Source organism: Scyliorhinus torazame, chromosome 30 (assembly GCF_047496885.1).
Source record: "Scyliorhinus torazame isolate Kashiwa2021f chromosome 30, sScyTor2.1, whole genome shotgun sequence".
NCBI classification, from domain to species: Eukaryota; Metazoa; Chordata; class Chondrichthyes; order Carcharhiniformes; family Scyliorhinidae; genus Scyliorhinus; species Scyliorhinus torazame.
The window spans coordinates 18,136,308-18,162,163 of record NC_092736.1 but is presented as its reverse complement, the minus strand read 5'-3'; the positions used below and the strand labels follow the sequence as shown (position 1 = coordinate 18,162,163).

The 25,856-nt window shown below is 48.0% G+C and overlaps 1 protein-coding gene across 1 annotated transcript in view; it reads right to left on the bottom strand.

Moving 5' to 3' along the window:
* LOC140404407 (lysyl oxidase homolog 1-like) overlaps positions 1-25,856 on the bottom strand; it is an 88,195-nt gene that overhangs the window by 6,362 nt on the left and 55,977 nt on the right. Inside the window, exons 4-6 of the mRNA XM_072492902.1 lie at positions 15,027-15,183; positions 5,503-5,598; positions 5,295-5,410 (exon numbers count right to left, since the gene is read on the bottom strand). Of these exons, the coding sequence (XP_072349003.1) occupies positions 5,295-5,410; positions 5,503-5,598; positions 15,027-15,183 (369 nt within the window). The remainder of the gene's footprint in view (positions 1-5,294; positions 5,411-5,502; positions 5,599-15,026; positions 15,184-25,856) is intronic.

Below are 25,856 nucleotides of genomic sequence, written 5' to 3'. Positions count from 1 at the left end.
GGAATATAAGCCACTAAAACGCTAGGTTCAATCGGATTCGGTGGCTTAGTTGTCTTGTCTTTCATCCACCCTCATTTCAAGATTGTCCGCACGATGTACAATCCTTCGCCACTGATTCTTATTCCCCGCTGCCTTCACTGCCTGTCCACGTTCTGATATTACCATCAGTGCCACCTTGGATCCTCCTAGTGCACAATTTCCAGATGTTTTCGCCTCACATCACCTCTTCTTCCAAACGCTCTCCTCCTGTTCCCATCACATGTCCAAAATATGAGTTTCCTTGATATCACACCCTCAAACAAGCTCCGCTTAACATCTGCTTTCCTGAGCGCCCACTCCTCTGTCTGCTTGGCTGCCCATGATGATGGATAATCTTTTTTTAAACAATTTTGGAGAATATTGTGATATCATGTAAAGAAGTGTGTCTGTGTGCAAGTGTGAGAGTGTAAATAATTTAATTAAGCTGGGAAAGGGTTAATAGAAACAACTTGTCTGGGAGAGAGGAGAGATGGAAGAGATAAAGGTGCCAAATGCATTAATTTGCAATAAGGGAAGTGGATTTATAAGTAATTAAGTTAGGTTTAGAGATTTGCATTAGGAGATATTTGGGACAGGGGCTGGTTTAGCACACTGGGCTAAATAGCTGGCTTTTAAAGCAGACCAAGGCAGGCCAGCAGCATGGTTCAATTCCCATACCAGCCTCCCCGAACAGGTGCTGGAATGTGGCGACTAGGGGCTTTTCACAGTAACTTCATTTGAAGCCTACTTGTGACAATAAGCGATTTTCATATCATTTCATTTTCATTTCATTTCACTTGGCTTTTCTGCTGTTAAATTTCAAAGGAGAGTAAGGAACTTTCACAACTTACAAAGGTTTCATTAAGTAACAAAGGGGTTATTAAATTTACTTGACCTGAAAGGGCAATAGGAAGATTTATTTTTTTGGAAAAGTTGAGTTCAACAAAGTACTGAGCACAAGGGAGTCAAAGATGAAAGGGAAAAAGGATACTTAAGGAAAGATGTTAAGCTCAGTTGTGTTGGTTGTATGGGTAAGATATCCTAGGGACAGCTCAATGCTGAGAGGAAATGTGAAATCTGAAGTAGCCACCCAGAAAACAGACGGGTCTTTACTTCAGAAAACAATCTTGTTTCAGAATTTTCTTGCACTTCCATAACAGAGTGGAAGCGAGTGAGTGGCCTTGTGGGATACCTTTTCTAAAGTGACAACGGTTTTTGCCTTGGGTAAGAGCACTGAACTTTTAAAGTTAAAAATCTATAAAGGGGCGGTGTGCAGGAGGTGTTTACTTGCGTGTTCTGACTAAGTGAATTTTTTGGGAGGGATGTTTTGTGAAACTTTTTTCCTGTGTAACTTTGATCTTGTGTGCTTAAGTTTTCTTCTCTTGTTGTTAAGAATTTTTTTCATTTTTGAAAGCCCAAAACTCTTACGAGAATACTGTGTTCCTGGGATCAGTAGTTTCTTTTCCCCTTGTTTTGAGAAGACAAGAAAAAATGCACATCACAGACTCTGCTTTATCAGTTGATCTTGAAGAGAGAGTGAGAGCTGCAATATAAATCGGCTCGAGATCCCATTCCCGATACACTCTTAGAAGGACAAGGGCAGCAGACGCACGGGAGCACTACCACACTCAAGATCCCCTCCAAGTCACACAAAGCCCTGGTTTGGAAATATTGGGCGTTACTTCATTGTCCAAAACGTGGATCTCTTTATGTAACAACTCGGCGGGAGCGTCAGACAAACTACAGCGGTTCAAGAAGGTGGCTCACCACCACCTTCTGAAGGGCAATCAGGGTGATGAATGCTGGCTTTGCAAATCCTAAGAATAAACACCTCTGCAGTAAGAAAAACTGTAACCCCACCCATAGCTCTGCCTCTAAACTAACTCTACTTGAAGTCTGGTGTTCCCAACAGACCTCATCCTTGCACATGGGAAACGAGGCAGTAAGTTGTACTTCCTACATGTCCAATCATCTTATCTTGATGGAAGGATGCTGGCAATACACTCTGCCTAACAGGGGTGGCATGGTAGCATTGTGGATAGCACAATTGCTTCACAGCTCCAGGGTCCCAAGTTCGATTCTGGCTTGGGTCACTGTCTGTGCGGAGTCTGCACATCCTCCCAGTGTGTGCGTGGGTTTCCTCCGGGTGCTCCGGTTTCCTTCCACAGTCCAAAGATGTGCAGGATAGGTGGATTGGCCATGATAAATTGCCCTTAGTGTCCAAAAGTGCCATTAGTGTTGGGTTGGGTTACTGGGTTATGGGGATCGGGTGGAGGTGTTGACCTTGGGAAGGGTGCTCTTTCCAAGAGCCGGTGCAGTCTCGATGGGCCGAATGGCCTCCTTCTGCACTGTAAATTCTATGTTAATGCCACTTCTGTGGCATCATTGCAAATTCTACGGGCAGCACGGTGGTGCGGTGGGTTAGTCCTGCTGCCTCACGGCGCCGAGGTCCCAGGTTCGATCCCAGCTCTGGGTCACTGTCCGTGTGGAGTTTGCACATTCTCCCCGTGTTTGCGTGGGTTTCACCCCCACAACCCAAAGATGTGCAGGCTAGGTGGATTGGCCACGCTAAATTGCCCCTTAATTGGAAAAAATGAATTGGGTACTCTATAAAAAAAATTTTTTTAAATCATAGCAAATTTTTTGTCTTTCCTTGCCAGCTATCTTTTTGGTCTATCTAAATGAGCTTACCATCGAATGCCAAAATTAGAGGCAGTTTTGTGGCTTTACCAAAAGCCAATTTGGAACTCAGTTTAGACAACCAGTTTGGAAATCAGTTTAGGCATGGTGGCACAGTGGCTAGGCCTGCGTCTCACAGCGCCAGGGTTCCGGGTTCGATTCCAGCCTTGAAATGAATGAAATGAAAATCGCTATTGTCACAAGTAGGCTTCAAATGAAGTTACTGTGAAAAGCCCCTAGTCGCCACATTCCTGCGCATGTTCGGGGAGGCTGGTAGGTGACTGTGTAGAGTTTGCACGTTCTCCCCGTGTCTGCGTGGGTTACCTCCGGGTGCTCGGTTTCCTCCCACAGTCCAAAGATGTGCAGGTTAGTTGGGTTCTCCATGATCAATGGGTGGGTTACGGGAATAGGGCAGGGGAGTGGGCCTAGGTAGGGTGCTCTTTCCAAGAGTAAATGGGCTGAATGGCCTCCTTTTGCACTGTAATTTGTGGATTTTATGAAACCCAAACTTGCTTCAGCCACATCACAACGAGTGGAGTGGACTGTCATCTATTCAATCTGGTTATGTTCAAAGCCTGGCCTCAGGAGATAAAACACAGCACTGCCTCGTTGGTCTATCAATATCTATTTTAATTCAAGCTTCCCACTGTCTGCTACAATAAATGAACCAAGCTCCTTCATAATGTCACCCACACCTTCTGGGATTGTAACTTTATGAGAAAACCCAATGCAATTTGTGTCTTTTCCTAATCACAGTGGTGATTTCTAATTTAAAACCTAGAGATAAATTACCACAGTCAAATTTGATTGAATTAAGTACTTGATAGGTGGAGAAATGATTTGGTAAGCAAAGGGCTTATTATTAAAAATGGGAGACAGGGCAGGAGGCAATATCAGGTCATTAGAAATTTAGCATGGAGAGCACCGTGTGGCACGGTGACCCAAAGCTCTTAGAATGCATACGGAGTAGAAGGAGGCCACTCGGCCCATCAGATCTGCATCGGCCCTTGGAAAGAGCACCCTGCTTAAGACCATGCCTCTACCCTATCCCCGTAACCCCACCAAACCTTTTGGACACTGAGGGACAATTTAGCATGGCAAATCCACCTAACCTGCACTACTTTGGACTATGGGAGGAAACCGGAGTACCCGGAGGAAACCCACGCAGACGCATACTTTCTCATCCCCATTCTCCAGCCTTCTCCCCATAACCCCTGATCCCCTTATTAATCAAGAACCTATCTATCTCTGCCTTAAAGACACTCAGTGATTTGGCCCCCACAGCCTTGTGCGGCAAAGAGTTCCACAGATTCACCACCCTCTGGCTGAAGAAATTCCTCCTCATCACAGTTTTAAAGTCTGAGATGGTGTCCTCTGGTTCTAGTTTTTCCGACAAGTGGAGACATCCTCTTCACGTCCATTCTATCCAGGCCTCGCAGTATCCTGTAAGTTTCAATACGATCCCCCCATATCCTTACAAACTCCAACGAGTACAGACCCAGAGTCCTCAACCGTTCCTCATATGACAAGTTCGTCATTCCAGGGATCATTCTTGTGAAGCTCCTCTGGACCCTTTCCAAGGCCAGCACATCCTTCCTTCGATATGGGGCCCAAAACTGCTCACCATACTCCAAATATTACCTGGAAATCCAAGCTCTCCTATCTCATCCACCCTTCCGACTCAGGATCTATGTTGTGCAGCTCACTCCCAAGGCCGAATGTCAAGGGCCACACACCCTTTTTTTAACTAGTTCCCGAACATCAGGTCCAGTCAGGTTTCAAGGTTTTGGAAAGGCCATGAAGAAGGTTAAGTGTATGAGGTGAGTGGATAGGATCTGGCCTTGGAGAGTCAAGTCGAGTCAGGCCTGGGACTGTGGGATGAAAAATGAAATGAATGAAAATGAAAATCGCTTATTGTCACAAGTAGGCTTCAAATGAAGTTACTGTGAAAAGCCCCTAGTCACCACATTCCGGCGCCTGTTCGGGGAGGCTGGTACGGGAATTGAACCGTGCTGCTGGCCTGCCTTGGTCTGCTTTAAAAGCCTGCTCTATAGCCCTGTGCTAAACCAGCCCCTGATTGGGGGGAGGGTGGATAGGGGGAAGGTTGCACTGCGATGGAAGCGTCAGCCTCGATGTTTACCATGAAGACGGATTGGGATCCAAAACTCCATGATGTTCGTGTGACCAGCATAGCCATAGCTAACGCAAAAAAACTTCCAGGAGGCTTCTAGCTGTGAGGGTAGAAGTGCCAAAATGGATGGGTTAATGGCATGAGGTCAGTAGCCCAAAGTCAAGGCAGCCACCTGTGGAATGATGGGAAAGGGTGAACATACCGGAAGCCAAACGCTGGAGGCCCATCTGGCATGGGTGGGTACATTGGGCCGATGAAATTAACAAGAGATAGGGAGGCAAGGTGGTGGCAAAAACATCTAAATATGGATGAGGGCTTTTGAATTCCCTGCGTTGGGAGACGGGGAGTCAATGAAGGTTCGAGGGGATGGGAACGAACCCTCGGAGCTTTGGGCCAAATGTAGAGGCTGGAGTTCAGCAGGCAGGAGACAACTTCTAAATCAACGGAAAATACTTGAGAGACTTACTGTGTGATTTTACAATTTGTAGTGGCAACATATCGCCCCGTGTAGTGAATGTTGCATCTGATAACGTTGTTGGTGAAATCTGATTCCGGTATAAGATAGTTGGGGTTCACTTGAAGCTGTAACACAAGAATGTAAAGGAGGGATGAAAATATGCACCGTTATACCAAACCAGAATAGTATGCAGCATCAACACGGGACAGTCCTGTACCTTCAGTATGAATTTCCCAGGCTGGACGTCTGTGATATCAATCCACTGGCAGTCTATATCTGCGTTGTAGGTGTCATAGCAACCGGGACTCAGACCCTGAATAAAAAAAGGACTTTTACTGCTGTCACTCTGTGATATACTCCAACAAAGAAATTGTTGAGGTTTCAAAATCAAAATGTGCCGGTGTATAGAGTAACAAAGAACAGAAAAAGGCCATTCAGCCCATCAGTCATATAATAATCTTTATTAGTGTCACAAGTAGGCTTACATGAACACTGCAATGAAGTTACTGTGAAATTCCCCTAGTTGCCATATTCCGGCGCCTGTTCGGGTACACAGAGGGAGAATCCAGAATGCCCAAATTACCTAACAAGCACGTCTTTCGGTACATGTGGGAGGAAACCGGAGCACCCGGAGGAAACCCACGCAGACACGGGGAGAACGTGCAGACTCCGCAGAGACAGTGACCCAAGCCGGGAATCGAACCTGGGACCCTGATGCGGTGAAGCAACAGTGCTAACCAACGTGCTACCATGCCGAATTCTCCTCACCCTTACCCCACCTCTCCAATTATCTGAAACGGGCAAGCTTTAATTACCGATGCTCCCGCCAGTGGAAATAATTCCTCCTCTGGTATTCTCACCAAATCCCCTCGTGATTCTGAACTCCCGCACAATGAGAAAAGTCTAGTCTCGCATGATGGGGCGGAGTGGCCTGCAGGTTAATTACCACCGATTCCCTGCGGCAGGCGGGCGGGGGGGGGGGGGGGGGGGGGGGGGGGAGCGGGGAAGAGAGCAAAATGAAAACAATTGAACCAGAGGCCCGAGTCTCTCGGGCAACAGTCAGCGTTCAGTCCTAGAGCAACAAGAGATCGGAGGGTGTTCTGTCTGACTCTCGACAACCCCCTGTGGGAAATGGTACATGGCTCTGAGCTGGGAAAAGAAACAGGCTAAGTAAGTAGGGGAGGGGAACCGCGAGCCACAGTATGATCATAACTTTGCGTCCTCGGGCCTGGGCTCAGGTCTTCACAGAGTGAGAGCAAACACAGAGACTTGCTGAAATAGTTTGCAAGAGATTAGAATCAGAACTTCCCTCCAGTAAAATGACATCTGTTTTCTTGACTCATCGGAATGTGGGCCCCTCAACTTTTACAGCAGGGACTACAGCAGTCAAGTGTTGTTTACTTCTCGTTCAGTGTCATACAAGCAAATTGGAGAGATGCAGATACACGGGATAAAAGTGACCCCTAATTCCCGACATTAATACGCCCGAGAGCAGAAGTGGTCCATAAATCAGTCCAGGGAAAATGGTCGGGATTCTCCAATGCCGCGATTCGCTTTGGCGGGATCGGAAAATCCCGCACACCGAATCCGATATTCTAGTTTGTACTTCGTGCTCAATGCTCGTGTCCCAGCCGTGCCTCAGTTGGCCGCGCCCTCGACCTTGGAGTTCTAAGGTTGTGAGCTGAGGTCCCGCACCAGGGTTTGAGCAGAAAAGGCAAGACTGGCATTCCAGTGCAGTACTGAGGGAGTGCTCATTTACTGGCCATGCCACCATTTGCAGGAGACATCAAATTGAGGCCTTGTCCACGCTCTCAGGTGAATACAAACAATCCCTGTGGCACATCTTGAAGGGCAGCAGGCGAGGTCTCCCCAGTGTCCTAACCAATTATCTCTCAATCAAATTAAATGAATATAAAACTGAGCAGTGTGAGAGCTTGCTGCGAGCATGTTGGTTGCTGTGCTTCCTACATTAGAAGGGGAGACGATGCTGTAGTCGGTGCAGACTCAAAGGGCCGAATGGCCTCCTTCTGCACTGTAAATTCAATGATAATCTATGATTAATCTAGGACAAAGGTTCGGCACAACATCGTGGGCCGAAGGGCCTGTTCTGTGCTGTATTTTCTATGTTCTATGTTCTTGTAGTGGCATTGTCACTGGACTAGTAATCCAGAGACCCAGGGTAATATTCCGGGGTTCGAATCCCACCACCGCAGATGGTGAAATTTGAATTCAATAAAAATCTGGGGCGAAATTCTCCGGTATCGGCGCGATGTCCGCCGACTGGCGCCCAAAATGGCGCAAATCAGTCGGGCATCGTGCCGCCCCAAAGGTGCGGAATGCTCCACACCTTTGGGGGCCGAGCCCCAACCTTAAGGGGCTAGGCCCGCGCCGGACGAATTTCCGCCCCGCCAGCTGGCGGAAAAGACCTTTGGTGCCCCGCCAGCTGGCGCGGAAATGACATCTCCGGGCGGCGCGTGCACGGGAGCGTTAGCGGCCGCTGACAGTTTCCCGCGCATGCGCAGTGGAGGGAGTCTCTTCCGCCTCCACCATGGTGGAGACCGTGGCGAAGGCGGAAGGGAAAGAGTGCCCCCACGGCACAGGCTCGCCCGCGGATCGGTGGGCCCCGATCGCGGGCCAGACCACCGTGGGGGCACCCCCCGGGGCCAGTTCGCCCCGCGCCCCCCCAGGAACCCGGAGCCTGCTCGCGCCGCCTTGTCCCGCCGGTAAGGTAGGTGCTTTAACCTACGCCGGCGGGACAGGCATTTTAGTGGCGGGACTTCGGCCCATCTGGGCCGGAGAATCGCCGGGGGCGGGGGGGGGGGGGGGGGCCCGCCAACCGGCGCGGCGCGATTCCCGCCCCCGCCGAATATCCGGTGCTGGAGAATTCGGCAACCGGAGGGGGTGGTCGGAGAATCTCGCCCCTGGTGTTAAAAGTCTAATGATGACCATGAAATCATTGCCGATTGTCATTAAAAAAAAAAAACAACCTGGCCCTTCAGGGAAGGAAATCTGCCGTCCTTACCCGGTCTGTCCTACATGTGACTCCAGTCCCACACAGCGAAGTGGTTGACTCTTAACTGCACCCCACTGAAGTGGCCTGGTAAGCCACTCGGTTCCAAGGCAATTAGGGATGGGCAACAAATGCTGGTCCAGCCGGGGACACACACATGCCAAGAACAAATTTTTTTTTTTTAAACTTTCAAAAACGACTTCATTTGTTGCAGTACAGGATCCCGTGATACTGTGACGGGTGCTATACAAATGCAAGTCTTTCATTTTGTTAACTGCAAGAGTCGCCGGGTCATAAAGGGCTGCATGGCCCCATTCCATGCTGTTCCCTCTCTCTGGTCCTAAGTGACATGAACTTGAGCAGAGGCACAAGCGGCCTTCAGCCTGCTACTCAGGCAGGGAAAGCAGTAAGGACAGCTGGTGTGCAAAACGGAAATGCAATTCTGGTACAGGGACAACTCTGATAATTATATATTTGTAGGTTGCTGGCACAACGCAGAGGACGTCACCCCCTTCAGCTAGCTGTGCTACATCTGACTCAGGAAAGCTTTGTGCTGACATATGAGAATTGTAAGGTTCCTTCCTGTTTCCCTTAGTTCCTATTTCTTTTATTTTGTCTTCATCGTTTTTGGTCCATGGATCATTAATGGAGACATGCTTCCTCTGCCCGACTTAAAGGTAAGGAACTCAAAGTGTCAAAATCGTACACTGTGTTGCAAAATTTGTATTTTGGGCAGAAGTACCCAAACCCGATGACACCCAAGAGACCGGAGGGGTTCGTTTCGATTGGTTGGCTGGTGGGCAATGGATTGGCCAGGGACAGTGTTCTGCATGGCAACCGACAACAATTGGTTCCTGTCAGGTGGGGGTTTTCGGAGAGAACCTGGGAAAAGCCACTGGACCCGCAAGGTGGAAGCAGCTCACTCTCTCTGCTCCCTACTATCTGGAGGCAGAAGTTTCTAGACACTGAAAGAAGCTGTCTGTCTGTCTCTCTCTCTCTCGAATGCTGGCTGCCTGCTATTCCTGTGAGTCCACAGTGAAAGAGAAGGTAAAGCCAAGACTAAAGAAGAAATGAATCGGAAGAGGACCATCTGAAACAAAAGTCCTTTTACTTTCACCATCATTTTACACCCCCTCGTTCCCCTCTGTGTTTGTTTGTCTATATGTATATGTGGGGTGAGTTAAAAAAGTTGGGGGATGGGCAGGTTAGATACTAGATAGTAGCTAGCCAGTTATATCTGTTGCCTAATTAATTATAGTTACAGTCAATGAAAAAACGTTAATGATGTTTAAATTTACAAACCTGGTGACTATAGTTATTGGCCAGCAGAAGATCTCGGGAATTTTAAAATAAAAGTTAATTTCAACCTTGTTGCAACTCCGGGCCAAGTGGGGCTGGCATTGACCATGCACTGGCCCAGGGTATCGTTAGAACGTCCAAAATGGGAAAATTCCATCCCTCACTAAAGTGTGCAAACGCGGTTTTTTTAAATGTCATGGGGGCTGATGAATGAAGAGAAAGTGATAGAACAGAAGAGCAAAGGTGAAGCGATTTTCCACTGTTGATGATCAAAATTCATCAGTCAAGAAAATGAATCCTTAAACAAGTGGCATGAGGGAGTTTTATTTGCTCTTGTACGTTGAGGTGCAAGAGCTGAAATGTCCACGTTTCTACCACTGAATTGCAATAAGTAAGGTTGCACTATTTACCAAGGATTCAGTGCTAAAAGTTGCACAATCACGGAGTTGGGGGAAAGCCATCGACAACACAAGTGGCTCTAGAAAACAAAGTTTGCCAATCAAGACACTAAAGGAGTTGGCCACTGATCTAATAATAGAAGAAATGTTGAACTCAAAGCTAAAATATTGGGCGGGATTTTCCGCACCTCCCCCGCAGCGTGTATTGCGTCAGTGTTGGCAGCCCACCATTGTCCGGCTGCAGGGTCATCCTGTCGCGCCGCTGGCAATGGGGTTTCCCGTTGTTCGCCACCTGCCCCTGGCGGGGAACCCGGGGAAGGGAACCGGCATCGGTGGGTCCGGAAGATCCCTCAGGCGGGCGTGGACTGTAAACGCCTCCCATTGTTTATTGATGGTATTTAAAAACAGGGAGCTGGAAAAGCACAAAATGGTCAGGCAGCTACTTTCAAAGAAGAAACCCTACAGGCCATTCGGCCCATTGAGCCTGCACCGACCCTTTCAACGAGCACCCCAGCCAGCCCCAGTCCCCCCCCCCCCGCCCGATCCCCATAACCCCTTAACCAAACCAAACCTGCAAGTCTTTGGACACTAAGGGGCAATTTATCATGGCCAATCCATCTAACCCACACCTCTTTGGACTGTGGGAGAAAACTGGAGCACCCGGAAGAAACCCACGCAGACACGGGAGAATGTGCAAACTCCGCACAGTTCACCCAAGACCGGAATTGAACCTGGGACCCTGAAGCTGCGATGCAGCAGTGCTAACCACTGTGCCACCACGCTGCCCCGGAAGCAGGAGATCTCCAGATGTGTGTTAAAGACCACGTGACTCAACAAAAGCAGCAAACACACTGGAGACTGGGTTGATAAGTGAAAATCATTTGCTTGCAGCAATCAAAACTCACCGTGTGCTAAACATTGCTAGAAGGATGGAGTTTAAAAACAGGGAGGTTATGATGCAGCTGTACAGGGTGCAGGTGAGGACACACCTGGAGTACTGTGTACAGTTTTGGTCTCCTTAATTGAGAAAGGATGTACTGGCCCTGGAGGGGGTGCAGAGGAGATTCACTCGGTTTATTCTGGAATTGAGAGGATTGGCTTATGAGGAGAGACGGAGTAGACTGGGACTATACTCATTGGAGTTTAGAAGAATGAGGGGGAGGATGTATTATAGAAACATAAAATTATGAAAGGAATAGATAGGGTAGAAGCAGGGAGGTTGTTTCTACTAGAACATAGAACATTACAGCGCAGTACAGGCCCTTCGGCCCTCGATGTTGCGCCGACCTGTGAAACCACTCTAAAGCCCATCTACACTATTCCCTTATCGTCCATATGTCTATCCAATGACCATTTGAATGCCCTTAGTGTTGGCGAGTCCACTACTGTTGCAGGCAGGGCATTCCACGCCCTTACTTCTCTTTGAGTAAAGAACCTACCTCTGACATCTGTCCGAAATCTATCTCCCCTCAATTTAAAGCTATGTCCCCTCGTGCTAGCCATCACCATCCGAGGAAAAAGGCTCTCACTCTCCACCCTATCTAATCCTCTGATCATCTTGTATGCCTCAATTAAGTCACCTCTTAACTTTCTTCTCTCTAATGAAAACAGCCTCAAGTCCCTCAGCCTTTCCTCATAAGATCTTCCCTCCATACCAGGCAACATTCTGGTAAATCTCGTCTGCATCCTTTCCAATGCTTCCACATCCTTCCTATAATGAGGCAACCAGAATTGCACGCAATACTCCAAATGCGGCCGCACCAGAGTTTTGTACAGCTGCAACATGACCTCATGGCTCCGAAACTCAATCCCTCTGCCAATAAAAGCTAACACACCGTACGCCTTCTTAACAACCCTCTCAACCCGGGTACTGGTGGGTGAAACTAGAACTAGGGGGCAGAGCCTCAAAATAAGGGGGAGCAGATTTAGGACTGAGTTGAGGAGGAACCTCTTCACCCAAAGTGTTGTGAATTGGTGAAATTCTCTGCTGAGTGAAGCAGTTGAGGCTACCTCATCGAATGTTTTTAAGGCAAAGATAGATAGATTTGTGAAAAGTAAAGGAATTAAGAACTATGGTGAGTGGGCGGGTAAGTGGAGCCGAGTCCACAAAAAGATCAACCATGATCTTATTGAATGGCTCGAGGGGCCAGATGGCCGATTCCTGCTCCTAGTTCTTAAAGCACTGAAATAGTCGAGTTTGCAAGGAACAAAAGCATGAATGAGGGTTTCAGCAGTTGTGCTGAGACACGGTTACCGAGGTGCAGGGCATTAAGTTGTCAAGGTTGTAAACAATCTGATTCTACCTTACACAAGCAGGGAGAGGGTGGAGTCAGGCGTACGGGTGGAGATGGGGAATAGAGTTTGTAGAAGAAACAGGAGATAAAGGCTTAATCTAGTCTCCTCAACATTTAATTGGGGGGTGGGGGGGGGGGGGGGGATTTCAGCTTATCCAGTACTGGCTATTGGGCTAGAAGTGGAAGGGTCAAGAAAGGTGATGGAGAGATAGAGCTGGTTGTCATCTGAAAGGGACTAGAAAGAGATGGAATATGTTGATGTGATCTAAAGGCTCCCAGAAAGAGATACTCGGCAGTGACTGGGGTTCAGTGCTAACCTTAAATGAGAACGCTTTATTACTAAGGAAGGTTTTAGCTTAGTCCGCGAGAAGCTGATTGCAGCCTGCATTGAGGAATGGAAGGAACTAGGAGCATAGGAACAGGAGTAGGCCATTCAGCCCCTCGAGCCTATCCTGCCATTCAATGAGATCATGGCTGATCTGTGACCTAACTCCATATACCTGCCTTTGGGCCATATCCCTCAATACCTTTGCTTAACTGAAACCTATCTCACATTTAAAATTAAATTCTGGCTTCAATTGCTGATGTGGGAGTGAGTTCCAAATTTCTATCACCCTTTGAGTGAAGAGGTTCTTCCGAACATCTCTCCTGAATGGCCCTCATTTTAAGACTGTGCCCCCTAGTTTTAACCAGCGGAAATAGTTTATCTTTATCTGTCTTTCCCTGTTAATATCTTGAAGCCTTTGATCAGATCACCCATTATCCTTCTCAATTCTGGCGTAAACATTTGTGCAATCTCTCCTCGTAACTTAGCCCCTGTAGTCCAGGTATCATTTCTGTAAACTTATGTTGCACTCCTTCCAAGGCCAATATATCCTTCCCGATGTGTATATTTCAATTGAGAATTCAGTTGAGAGACATTTTGCAATTACGGTTTAGTAACGCAGCTAAAAGGGCTCTCAAGAGAAACAACGGTATCAATCGGTTGATGGCCCCAGCCTTGGTCCGATCAGGAGAAAGAGAGGACGATTGTGAAGGACTCTCAGTCTGCTCAACAACGGTAGCACAGTTGTTAGCACTGTTGCTTCACAGCACCTGGATCCCAGGTTTGATTCCCATCTTGGGTCACTGTCTGTGCGGAGTCTGCACGCTCTCCCCGTGTCTGCGTGGGTTTCCTCCGGGTGCTCCGGTTTCCTCCCACATGTCCCGAAAGATGTGCTGTTAGGTAATTTGGGCATTCTGAATTCGCCCCGTGTATCCGAACAGGGTAACCTCATTGCGGTGTTAATGTAAGCCTCCTTGCGACAGATGACCATGGGCTGCTTCTCCTTTGAGGGGGGGGGGGGGGGGAGAGCTGACTGGTGGCGATTGGTGGCACGGTAGCACTGTTGCTTCACAGCGCCAGGGTCCCGGGTTCGATTCTCGGCTGTGCGGAGTCTGCAAGTTCTCCCCGTGTCTGCGTGGGTTTCCTCCGGGTGCTCCGGTTTCCTCCCACAAGACCTGCTTGTTAGGTGAATTGGACATTCTGAATTCTCCCTCTGTGTACCCGAACAGGCGCCGGAATGTGGCAACTAGGGGATTTTCACAGTAACTTCATTGCAGTGTTAATGTAAGCCTACTTGTGACCGTAAAAATTATCATGTATTTATTATTATATTACCTCAACAGGCTTCTTGTCAAGAGATTAAAGTCTGCACGAGGATCCACTTCTCGGTGGCCCTGACATCCCAAGCGTTAACTGCTTCCCAACCAAATCTTAAATTAAATGTTTTTGGGCTGATTTAATGTCAACCAGTCTGAGCCAACTAAATGCAACATCGCCTGAGTCATCACATTGATCATTGCCACATTAAATAGAGTCAACACATGCAATAGATTCTCCTGCAGGTTGCATGATAAGTTAATCAATGTCAGAAATATGTGAATTCTTTCCACACTGATCGGAACAGAAAAGCACCATGCCCCTGGAATATGAAAAGATGGGTGAGTTTTTTACAAAACTGTGGTGAATGTATAGTGCTAATAACTCACCAGTGCATTTGTATCATGTTCTGCTGTTGTGTTATGTTGTTAACCCTGTGGGCTCCACCTATGGGCCATTGTGTGGCTTCACCCACAGGGGGATATGTTGGGGCATGTACGGGCTCCACCCATGGCTCCTCCCCTTAAGAGGAAGTATAAAGAGCAGCTGACCTGCAGGCAGTTCCCAGTATTGTACCAGTCGCTCGTAGGCACTGTTCTAAGCTGATTAAAATCACGGTTTACTTCTCCTCGTGTCTTTGAGTGAATTGATGGTCGCGTCAAAAACGTCATGCTCCACCTTTTCTATAGACTACGTTCCCTTCAAGAATCAGTTCAGTGACACTGCACAGGATCGTATTACTTTTTAAATCGCAACAAAGTGAAATGTTGGCTCCAATTTCATTTCCCCCGCCCCTCCCCCCCCCACACCCACCGCAAGGACCAGGTGGACTAGGTCTAGGTCCCGTTCTCCCCCCCCCCCCCCCCCCGTGCCATTCAATTTTACCTGCAGGAGCAGCATGTCATGGCCACCAGAGAGCGGCCAGCATTTGACTGGCCGGCAGCTTTCCAGGGCGGGGCTTCCTCTCAGGCGGGGATGGGGCGACGGGGGGCTTTCCACAAGCCGACGGCGCCCTCAGACTTTCTCATCGGGAGACCCAGCCCAAGAGCAGTTATATACGACAAAGGAAATGGACTTTGCCCACGCTGCTCATCCTACCTGTGTGTGCGCTGTGCAGGCGTAACGCTTCAGGTGGCCAAAGTCACACGTGGTGTCCTCCAGGCAGAAGCTGGCCTTGTGCCCCTCAGCTACCTTCCTCCCAGTAGCTGCATCCAACAGGTCATAGTGACTGAACTCATCCATACTGTGGTAGTGCCTGGAAATGCAAGGTAGGCGTGAATCAATGCTTTTATTTTGAGAAAAAAAGAGACATTTTTATTCGGCGGAAATGTTATTTTATGTTGCCTGCATTCTGGGGGCTGGCCGTGTGCCATGGCGAACTGGCACGTTACACTGCACTGCTGCTGCTTCGATCAACTCCCTCCCAGTTCACTGAGTTGGAAGTCAACTCTGAAGTTACGTGAAGCGAATGTGCAGTGCCTGGAGCCGTGCTCAATAGAATTGGATAGACAGCCCAAAGCTGCGCTTAACTTGCGACTAATTAGCTGAACAAGAGAGAGCCACACAGAGCCTGCAGTGCCGGTACGTACTGCTGTCTCAGGGTAGAACTTAAAGACATATTTTTAGCGTAAGGCATAGGGAGCGTCTGGCTGCGTTACACCTGGCCTCGGCAAGCACAGCGCTACCACCCGATGCCAGGGAAGCAAAATAATACATCATCTGAATGAGCAGAACAATTTCAGCGAATAAAAAATATTCACAAGAGGTGGAAACTTCAGAATTGTTCTAAAGGACTGAAATTGAAAAGCCAACTTCTTCTGTGACACGATGACCAATACCAAATGTTGAACGTATTTGAATTTACTCCAAAATAGCAGTAGGGCTAAATGAATAGCTACTGCTGGATTGGGATCCAACTTTCACTCCAGTGCAAGTCATTCTGCTACCATAGGGTGGTAGAGTTTTACAACACAGAAAGAGGCTCGTTAGCCCATCGTGTCTGCCCTGGTTAGCAAACATCTGTTCTAATCCTGTTTTACAGCTCTTGGTCCACATAGCCTTGTATGCTCATCTAAATGCTCCTTAAATGTTGAGGGTTCCTGCCCCTACCACCCTTTCAGGCAGCGAGTTCTAGATTCCCACCACCCTCTGGGCGAAACGGCTTTTCCTCAAATCCCTGTGTTTGAGATACGACTGTGGTTGGTCGTATCTGAAACAATGACAAGTCAGGCTACAGAAGGGAGACAGATGACTTGGTTTCATGGTGTGCCGAAAACAACCTCTCTCTGTAGGTCAGTAAAACCAAGGAACTAATCATCGAATTCAGGAAATGTAGTACGACACACGCCCCCATCTGCATCATTGGCTCCGAAGCGGAGATTGTGGATAGCTTTAAGTTCCTGGGGGTCACCATCACCAACAGTCTGTCCTGGTCCACTCGCGTTGAAGCAACAGCCAAGAAAGCCCAACAGCGTCTCTACTTCCTACGGAAGCTAAAGAAATTCGGCATGTCAGCGTTGACTCTCACAAACTTCTACAGATGTGTGATGGAGAGCATCCTATCCGGCTGCATCACAGCCTGGTATGGCAACTGCTCGGCCCAAGATCGCAAGAAACTGCAGGCTGTGGTGAACTCAGCCCAACGCATCACTCAAGCTTGCCACCCTCCCATCGATTCTGCCTACAGCTCCTGCTGCCTCAGGAAGGCAGACAGCATTGTCAGAGACCCCTCCCACCCAGGCATTGCCCTCTTCCAGACCCTTCCATCAGGCAGAAGGTACAGAAGTCTGAAAACCCGCACATCCAGACATAGGAACAGCTTCTTCCCCACAGCTACAAGACTCCTCAACGACTCCCTCTCGGACTGATCTGTTCCCTGTAAGAACACTATTCACGACGCCCTATGCTGCTCTTGCTCATGTATTTGCTTTGTTTGGTCCTTGTCCCGCACTATAACCAAATACTTACTTGTCGATGTGCTGTGTACTTCTTCGCATATATTATTATATAATAATATTATATATTATTCTTTTTTGTCTACTGTGTACGTACTGTGCATGTTCCCTTGACCGCAGAAAAATACTTTCCATTGTACTTCGGTACATGTGATAATTAATCAATCAATCGATCCCCTCTAAATCTCCTGTTCGTACCGCAAATCTATACTCCCTGGTTTTTGATCCCTCCACTAAGGAGAAATTTTTCTTCCTCTCTCCCCTACCGATGGCCTTCATAGTTGTGTACACCTCAATCAGGTCCCCCCTCAGCCTTCTCTGCTTTAAGGAAAACCAGCCTAACCAGCTTCTCTTCATAGCTGAAACACACCAACCCAGGCTTGGTAACACAACTCTTATGGTACCTTTATCAGTTGTTATTTCTAAATGACAGACGAGCTAAAATGCTTTCAATCAATAACCTGTTACCATTTTAAGATGGTGGCATGGTGCTTAGCACTGCTGCCTCACAGCGACAGGGTCCCAAGTTCGATTCCGACACGGGTGACTGTCTGGTGGAGTTTGGACGTTCGCCCCACGTCTGCGTGGGCTTCCTCCGGGTGCTCCGGTTTCCTCCCATAGTCCAAGGAGCAGGTTCAGTGGATTGGCGGTGCTGAAACTGCCCCTTATGTTTACAAAAGATGTGGTTCGGTGGGGACACAGGGATAGAGCGGGGGGATAGGGTGCTCTTTCAGAGGATTGGTGAAGACTCGATGGGTCGAATGGCCTCCTTCTGCACGGTTAGGGATTCGATGGAAAATCAATTACCATTTATACTGCTGGTCACTTATTAATAACTTCACCTCAGCCATATTTTTATATTGATATAAATGTGATAAATCCTATCACTGTATCGATAAAATGCATAGATTGCATTACGACACATTATCTTGGGAAGACCTTTTTGCAACATCAGCAATAACAATAATGTTACCATAATTCACAACTTCCACAGCAACTTGCAGTCGTGTTTTCAATATTCCTGAGGCAAAATCTCACACAAAATGAAAGAAGATGCTAGGAGGAATGATTTAAAACTATTGATCAAAGGGGTGGGTTTCGAAGAGTGTTTAAATTTTGCCAAGAAAGATGGACTGGCAAAGTGGGTTAGAGAGGGAAGGTTTGGGGTTCAGATTGTTACACACATCCAAGGCAATTGGTGAAGTCAAAAATTAAGACAGTCTATTTGACTTTATGGCGTTAACACTCCTCACCCCACCAGTGTCCCAGCTATCACCATTTATAGGTGTACAAATCCATCAGCTGTTTAACAATATAATCGCCATTAAACCAGTACAACCTGATTGTCATTAAACCTTAAAAATATAATTGCCTTCAGCATAGATACTGGTGACTGAAGACAGAGTATTTAAGACCGAGAAAAGTTCTTGATTAATGAAGGGGATCAGGGTTATGCAGTGAAGGCCGGAGAATGGGGATGAAAAAAAGATCAGCCATGATTGAATGGTGGAGCAGACTCGATGGGCCAAGTGGCCTAATTCTGCTCTTATGTCTTATGACTGTCCATGGTGAGTGGGACAAAACTGGGTGGGGCGGGGGGCAATGCACATAAGGCTAGTATCAAAGCAACACAGATTTGACACAAATGTGCTACATGGCAAGATAAAGTACCAGGAGGAACCATGCCCACAATCTAACCATCTCCACCTGAAGTTCAAAGGCATTACCATCCCCCGACTTCCTCCAGCATTGACATCCTGGGGGCTAGCATTGACCAGAAACTTAACTGGACCGTCTATAAGAAAGCCCACCATCTACAAGGCACATGTCAGGAGCGTGATGGAATACTCTCTATTTGCCTGAACAACTGCAGCTCCAACAAGACTCAAGAAGCTCGTCACCATCCAGGATAAAGCAGCCCACTTGATGGGCATCCCATCCACCACCTTAAAAATGGATTCTTTCCATCACGAGTGCACAGTGGCTGCAATGTATAGCTTCTATAACATGCAGCGCAGCAATACACCAAGGCTCCTTCAACAGCACTCTTATATATTTGCATTGATTCATATTAGCTCTAGTGAAGCTCTGTTGTGTTAATATATTCGGCAGAAGTGACATCCTAACGTGAGAAAGAGAGAAGAACCATGTAAAGAGATTATGCACTGTAAATAAAGTTCCGCTGTTTTAACCTTCCTGGCATCATACCTCCAAAACACAACACAAAAGCTGGCTGAGAGAACTACGGACGTATGCTTGCACGTCACCCGTGAAGGAAGAATTTTACCATGTGTGTGGGGGAGCTGCTGAAAACGCGGTTGCAAAGTGTGCATATGGGAAACCTTCCTTGGTAGAAACATGCCGGGTGTTTTCGGTACTGTGGAACTCTGCTGAAAATGTGGAGCGATGGAGTTCCTATACTGAGCGTTTTGACTATTTTGTGCACTCAAACAAAGTGGCTGAAGATATTCTGGCGCCCATTTTCCTGAGCGTGATGGGGGAAAAGCACATTTAATCTTCTCTGTAGTTTAGTGCAACTCGAGAAGACAGGCATTAAGACGTACAAGTAGATTGTAGGTATTTTGCAAACACATTTCTCACCTAAACCCTTGGTGATTACAGAACACTTGAGATTCCATTTAAAAAATAAACCAAGAGAGGAAGTCAGTCATGCAATTCGTGGTTATGCAGAATATTATGAGCTGTAGGTGTGCTGAATGACACTATTCGGGACAGATTGGTTTGCGGTCTATTCAGGGAAGTGGTGCAGAAAGATTTGTTAAGTGAGAGTAATCTTACTCTGCAGCAGAGCATGGAAATCACTGTCTGTATGGAGCTGGATGCAAAGGAAGCTCAGCAATTGAGTTTGTGTATTCAAATACACAACATGGCTGCTGAATCAACACTCAAGAATCTCCAGAGTTGTATATGTTACCAATGTGCAAAGCCAGGGCATTCTGCTGCTGAATGTTGGTGTAAAGACATGGGGCTGGATTCCCGGTTCCTGAGGCTAAGTGCAGATGCCAACGGAGGATCCGTGGTGTTTCACGATGGGAAGATCGGCACAAAACCTTTGCCGATTTCGCTACCGGTGAGGGGCTAGCACTGGCGCCACGTGAAACACCCGTGGAATGCGTGGAAAATTGTTGGAGAATCGCCATGTCCCATGCTGCACATTGGCAAGGCTGAAAAGCTGCACGTACGCCTACAGCCCCACACATGGCACAGGTCGCGCCAGAAAAGATGGCGCCGGTTGCGCTGGACCGCGTACCTGCCCATCCCGACCCACAGCCCACCTCCTGGCCAACCCCCACCACCCCCCCCCCCCAGCCATGGCGGAAGCCCCCCAGCCTGCGGCATGGATCTCGGCCGAGTGCAGCGGCGCTGTACACTGTCCACACGTCCTCTCTCTCTCCCTGCAGCTGGCACACCCGGTTCCCATCGGGAACTCTGCCCATTGGAGGGGGAACACGTGGTTGGGCCGGCAATCACATACCAATGGGGTTGCGACTGCGTACGCCCCGAGGATTCCGATTTGGAGGGGACGGAGCATCGCAGTCCGCCCGCCATCAAACCGGCGCCTGCCCCGATTCCTACGTCAGGAGCCATTCGCCACCCGATCGCCGTTCCCGATTTCTCCGCCCATGGTACGTCGAAGCCGGGAATCGAACCTGGGACCCTGGCGCTGAGAAGCAACAGTGCTAACCACTGTGCGACCGTGCCGTCATCGGGTGAGGAAAGACCCCCTGCGTTTGCTTCTTGAACGTTGAGCAAAATAAAGTAACTAATCCCCGATTGAAAGGGAACCATGTGGGATTATTTTTGGAGGACAGAAATTCCATCAATTCCTGTACAGGAGAAAGTTAATTGTTGCTGGTCCATCGATGATGGAATACAATATTTCGACCGCACACAGGAATTCCGTAAAGATGGGCATTGCTTTTGTCTGCACCATTAAGTACCGACAGTCTACAGGTGGATGGACTTTCAGGATTACCACTGCCAGGTAAATTGTCACACCGCTCAAGTGACTACATAGCAGTCGTTTCTGAACAAGTGAGGAAACACTCTTGGAGCAGTCTGATACTCCCAGAAAGTGTTGGGTATGGTGTCACAAGGGAAGACTTCGGAACTAGCACCTAACCCGAAACCCAAGTACTCAAGGAGATTCGGGTCGTCAGTAGGGTCAGGTTGTGTTCATTGGGGGCTCAGAGTGATTATTCCGGCATCATTGAAGAAACGGGTGTCAGAGAAGCTACATGAGGGTCGCTTCAGAGCATGAAGGAAACTGCGAGAAGTTATTTCTGGTGAGGTGGACTGGACGCAGAAATTAGTGAGAAAGATAGAACACGTGCGCCTGCACAAAGGTAAGAAACCTGCCACTCTTAACACTGCTTCATCCATGGGAATGGCCTGAAGACAACGCGTACATGTGGATTTTGCAGGATCTTCTGCAGGACATATGTTGTTGGTAATGGTTGATGCTCAGACCAAGTGGTCAGAGATCGCGGTGATGAAATCTCCCTCATCGGAGAAGACAATTGGGAAGCGAGAAGTGTTGAGCTGTTTTACATCCCCTGAAAAACTGGTAAGTGACAACGGACCTCAATTTGTTTCACAAAAATTCAAAGCTTCGTACAAGAGAATGGTATTCGACATAAAAGTCCACACCGCACCACCCTGATACTAATGGACTACCAGAAACATAGATTCATAGAATTTGCAGTGCAGAAGGAGGCCATTCGGCCCATCGAGTCTGCACCGACCCACTGAAAGAGCACCCTACATAGGCCCACACCTCCACTCTATCCCCGTACCCCACGCACCTTTTGGACACTAAGGGGCAATTTATCATGGCCAATCCACCTAATCTGCACATCTTTGGACTGTGGGAATTTTACGTCCAAATTATAAAACACCTCGAGAGCAACCAGGGAATAAGGTTCACTGATCAAGTTACCGCATATTCCATGGCCAAGACGGGTAGCACGGTAGCATAGTGGTTAGCACAGTTGCTTCACAGCTCCAGGGTCCCAGGTTCGATTCCCGGCTTAGGTCACTGTCTGTGCGGAGTCTGCACGTTCTCCCCGTGTCTGCGTGGGTTTCCTCCGGGTGCTCCGGTTTCCCCCCACAGTCCAAAGATGTGCGGGTTAGGTGGATTGGCCATGCTAAATTGCCCTTAGTGTCCAAAAAGGTTAAGTGGGGTTACTGGGATAGGGTGGAGGTGTGGGCTTGGGTAGGGTTCTCTTTCCAAGGGCCGGTGCAGACTCGATGGGCCGAATGGCCTCCTTCAGCACTGTAAATTCTAGGAAATTCCATGAAAGACCTCCCCTGCATTACTAATGATGAAAACAAAACTATGTTCTGCATTCGATCTGTTGAATCCTTCCAAAAGAGATCGTACAACAGCAGGTACAAATGGAATGGTGGGGAAGCAAGGCAAAGCATAGGGTGTTCAACCAAGGACAAGGAGTTTTGGCTAGGAATTACTCCATGGGGGGAGAAATGGGTCCCTGCCACAATCCTTGTACAGACTGAACCTGTCTCTTACACTGTCCAGGCCAAGGGGTGACGTTATCTGGAGGAGACGTGCAGACCAGATACTGGCTGGAAGAACGGAATCGGAGCCTGTGGAAAATCCAGGTTCGACCCCATAAAGCCACGACTTGACCTTTCCCGCAACACCAATGCTTACAGACACTGTTGAGGAAAGCAAAACCTCGCCTTCTGACCAGACGCAGGCATAAATTCTAGTTCCTATGTCGACGCCGGTTAAACCAAACACAGATGACATTAGTGCAAAGACGGACATGTCAGCGATTTGCTGTCAAACGTTCTGAGGGTGACGACCTCCAGACTTATTGACTGTTGTTCATGGTGAACTTCTTTTCAACTTGTTGGGGACATTTGATTTAAGGGGGGAGGAAATGTTCAGCATTTGTACTAATTCTTATTAGCTCTAGTGACGCTCCTTTGCCTCAATGTATTCAACAGAAGTGAATGCATCCTAGTGCGGGAACCCGGAGACAGAGAACACGCTGCAAATAAAATTCCGTTCTTTTAAACCTCCGTGCTCCCGAGTATCAGACTTCCAAAACATAGCAAGCACCTTCCAAACTGCAATTGCTGCCAGCTTGAGGGACAGGGCAGCAGAGATATAGGAACACCACTGCCTGCAGTCCCCCTCCAAGTCACTCGCCATCCTGACTTGAAAACATATCGGCCTTTCCTTCACTGTCGCTGGGTCAAAATCCTGGGACTCGCTCCCGCACAGCACTGTGGGTGTACCTACACCACACGGACTGGGGCCATTCAAGAAGGGGCCCACCACCACTTTCTCAAGGACAATTAGAGATGGGCAACAAATTGCAATGCCCACATCCAGCGAATGAACGAAGAAAAAAAAAATGACGCTGTTTGTATACAATGAGTAGAATTTCAAATGTGATACATTGGGGGACAAAGACCAAACTATAGATCAGCAAGGACAGGACCCTGGGCTGAGCACGACTCTGTACAAAGTAGCCTAGGGGCTGAAGTTTACAAAATGCAGAAAACGCGAAGCTGGCTCGGAGATCATTCGAACATGCTCTGGTTTCCTCCCTCAAGTCCCGAAAGACATGCTTGTTAGGTGAATTGGACATTCTGAATTCTCCCTCAGGCGCCGGTGTGTGGCAACTAGGAGATTTTTGTCGTGTTGGGTGTTCCGCTATACAAACCAACCAACACGGTTGTAGATGGTACAACTCTGTTTTATTACTTTTGATAACAACATCCGTTAACTCATGGCTGTGGTTCGTACAAAGAACAAAGAACAAAGAAATGTACAGCACAGGAACAGGCCCTTCGGCCCTCCAAGCCCGTGCCGACCATACTGCCCGACTAAACTACAATCTTCTACACTTCCTGGGTCCGTATCCTTCTATTCCCATCCTATTCATATATTTGTCAAGATGCCCCTTAAATGTCCCTATCGTCCCTGCTTCCACTACCTCCTCCGGTAGCGAGTTCCAGGTACCCACTACCCTCTGCGTAAAAAACTTGCCTCGTACATCTACTCTAAACCTTGCCCCTCTCACCTTAAACCTATGCCCCCCAGTAATTGACCCCTCTACCCTGGGGAAAAGCCTCTGACTATCCACTCTGTCTATGCCCCTCATAATTTTGTATACCTCTATCAGGTCGCCCCTCAACCTCCTTCGTTCCAGTGAGAACAAACCGAGTTTATTCAACCGCTCCTCATAGCTTATGCCCTCCATACCAGGCAACATTCTGGTAAATCTCTTCTGCACCCTCTCTAAAGCCTCCACATCCTTCTGGTAGTGTGGCGACCAGAATTGAACACTATACTCCAAGTGTGGCCTAACTAAGGTTCTATACAGCTGCAACATGACTTGCCAATTCTTATACTCAATGCCCCGGCCAATGAAGGCAAGCATGCCGTATGCCTTCTTGACTACCTTCTCCACCTGTGTTGCCCCTTTCAATGACCTGTGGACCTGTACTCCTAGATCTCTTTGACTTTCAATACTCTTGAGGGTTCTACCATTCACTGTATATTCCCTACCTGCATTAGACCTGCATTAGTACTTTACCCGTGAACCTGTGGACCCAGCCCTACCATTTAGTGAGGCACTCAGCACATGGTGTATGTCTGAGTGGCACGCTGTGAGCTCTGTGCTCTGAGCTGTCTCCTGCTGGAATGAGCGGGAACTGTGGTGTTCCCTGTTTTATAGTGCGTGTGCTCTCACTGGTGATTGGCTGTGATGTTGCGTGTGTGTTGATTGGTCCGTTGATCTGTCCATCAGTGTGTGTGTGTGATTGCACCATGATATGTTCATATGAATATCATGACAATTTTCACAGTAACTTCATTGGAGTGTTAATGTAAGCCTACTTGTGACAATAATAAAGATTGTGATTAGATTATTATTATAATGAGGGTTTCAGCAGTGAATGGTATGATCAGGGACAGAAGCAATGATACAAATGTGTAAGTAGACATCCTTCAGCAAGGAACAGGTCATCACGCTTGTGCGATCGTGTTCATCTCATGAAACCAGCCAGGGAGGGAGATGTGATGAGTGCCAAGAGCTCAGGTACCAGCCTCCATTAAATACTCTTGTTTCCAACTCAAGAATTTCTGGGTGCAAGCCCCACATCAGAAGATTGAGTACCTCATTTAGGCTGATACTTCACAACATTATCCATAGAAACCTTACAGTGCAGAAGGAGGTCATTCAGCCCATCGAGTCCGCACCGACCCTCCGAAGGGACACCCTACCTAGGCCCACGTCCCCCTGCCCTATCTGCATAACCCCCACCTAATGGGCACATTTTTTGGACACTAAAGGGCAAATTTAGCAAGGCCAATCCACCTAACCTGTGCATCTTTGGACAGTGGGAGGAAACCAGAGTGCCCAGAAAAAACCCACGCAGATTCGAGGGAGAACGTGCAAACATTCATTGAGGGAGTGCCGCACTAACAGAGACTTCTCGTATCAGATGTTGCCTTTTCTGCCCTCCTGGGGATTTGCAAAACTTATCAAGGTAATGTTTTGGCCAACATGTATCCCTCAGTTTATACTACAAACAAAAAAGGACATTGCCATGCGCACAATGAGTGTACTTCAAAAATCCTTCATTGGCTGAAAAGTGTTTTAGGATACACTGAAGTTGTGAAATATTTTTTACTTTTGTTCCATTATGTGATGTTGGCAAGGTCCAGCATTTATTGCCTGTCCCCCAATTGCCCTGGGGAAAGTGGCAGTGAACAACATTCTTGAACCGCTACTGCTGCACATTACTGCTGGGATTTTCGTATCGAGGTCTGATATAACTGATTTGGCTTAAGAATCAACCTCAGGGCAGCACGGCAGCGCAGTGGGTTAGCCCTGATGCCTCACGGCGCCGAGGTCCCGGGTTCGATCCCGGCTCTGGGTCACTGTCCGTGTGGAGTTTGCACATTCCCCCC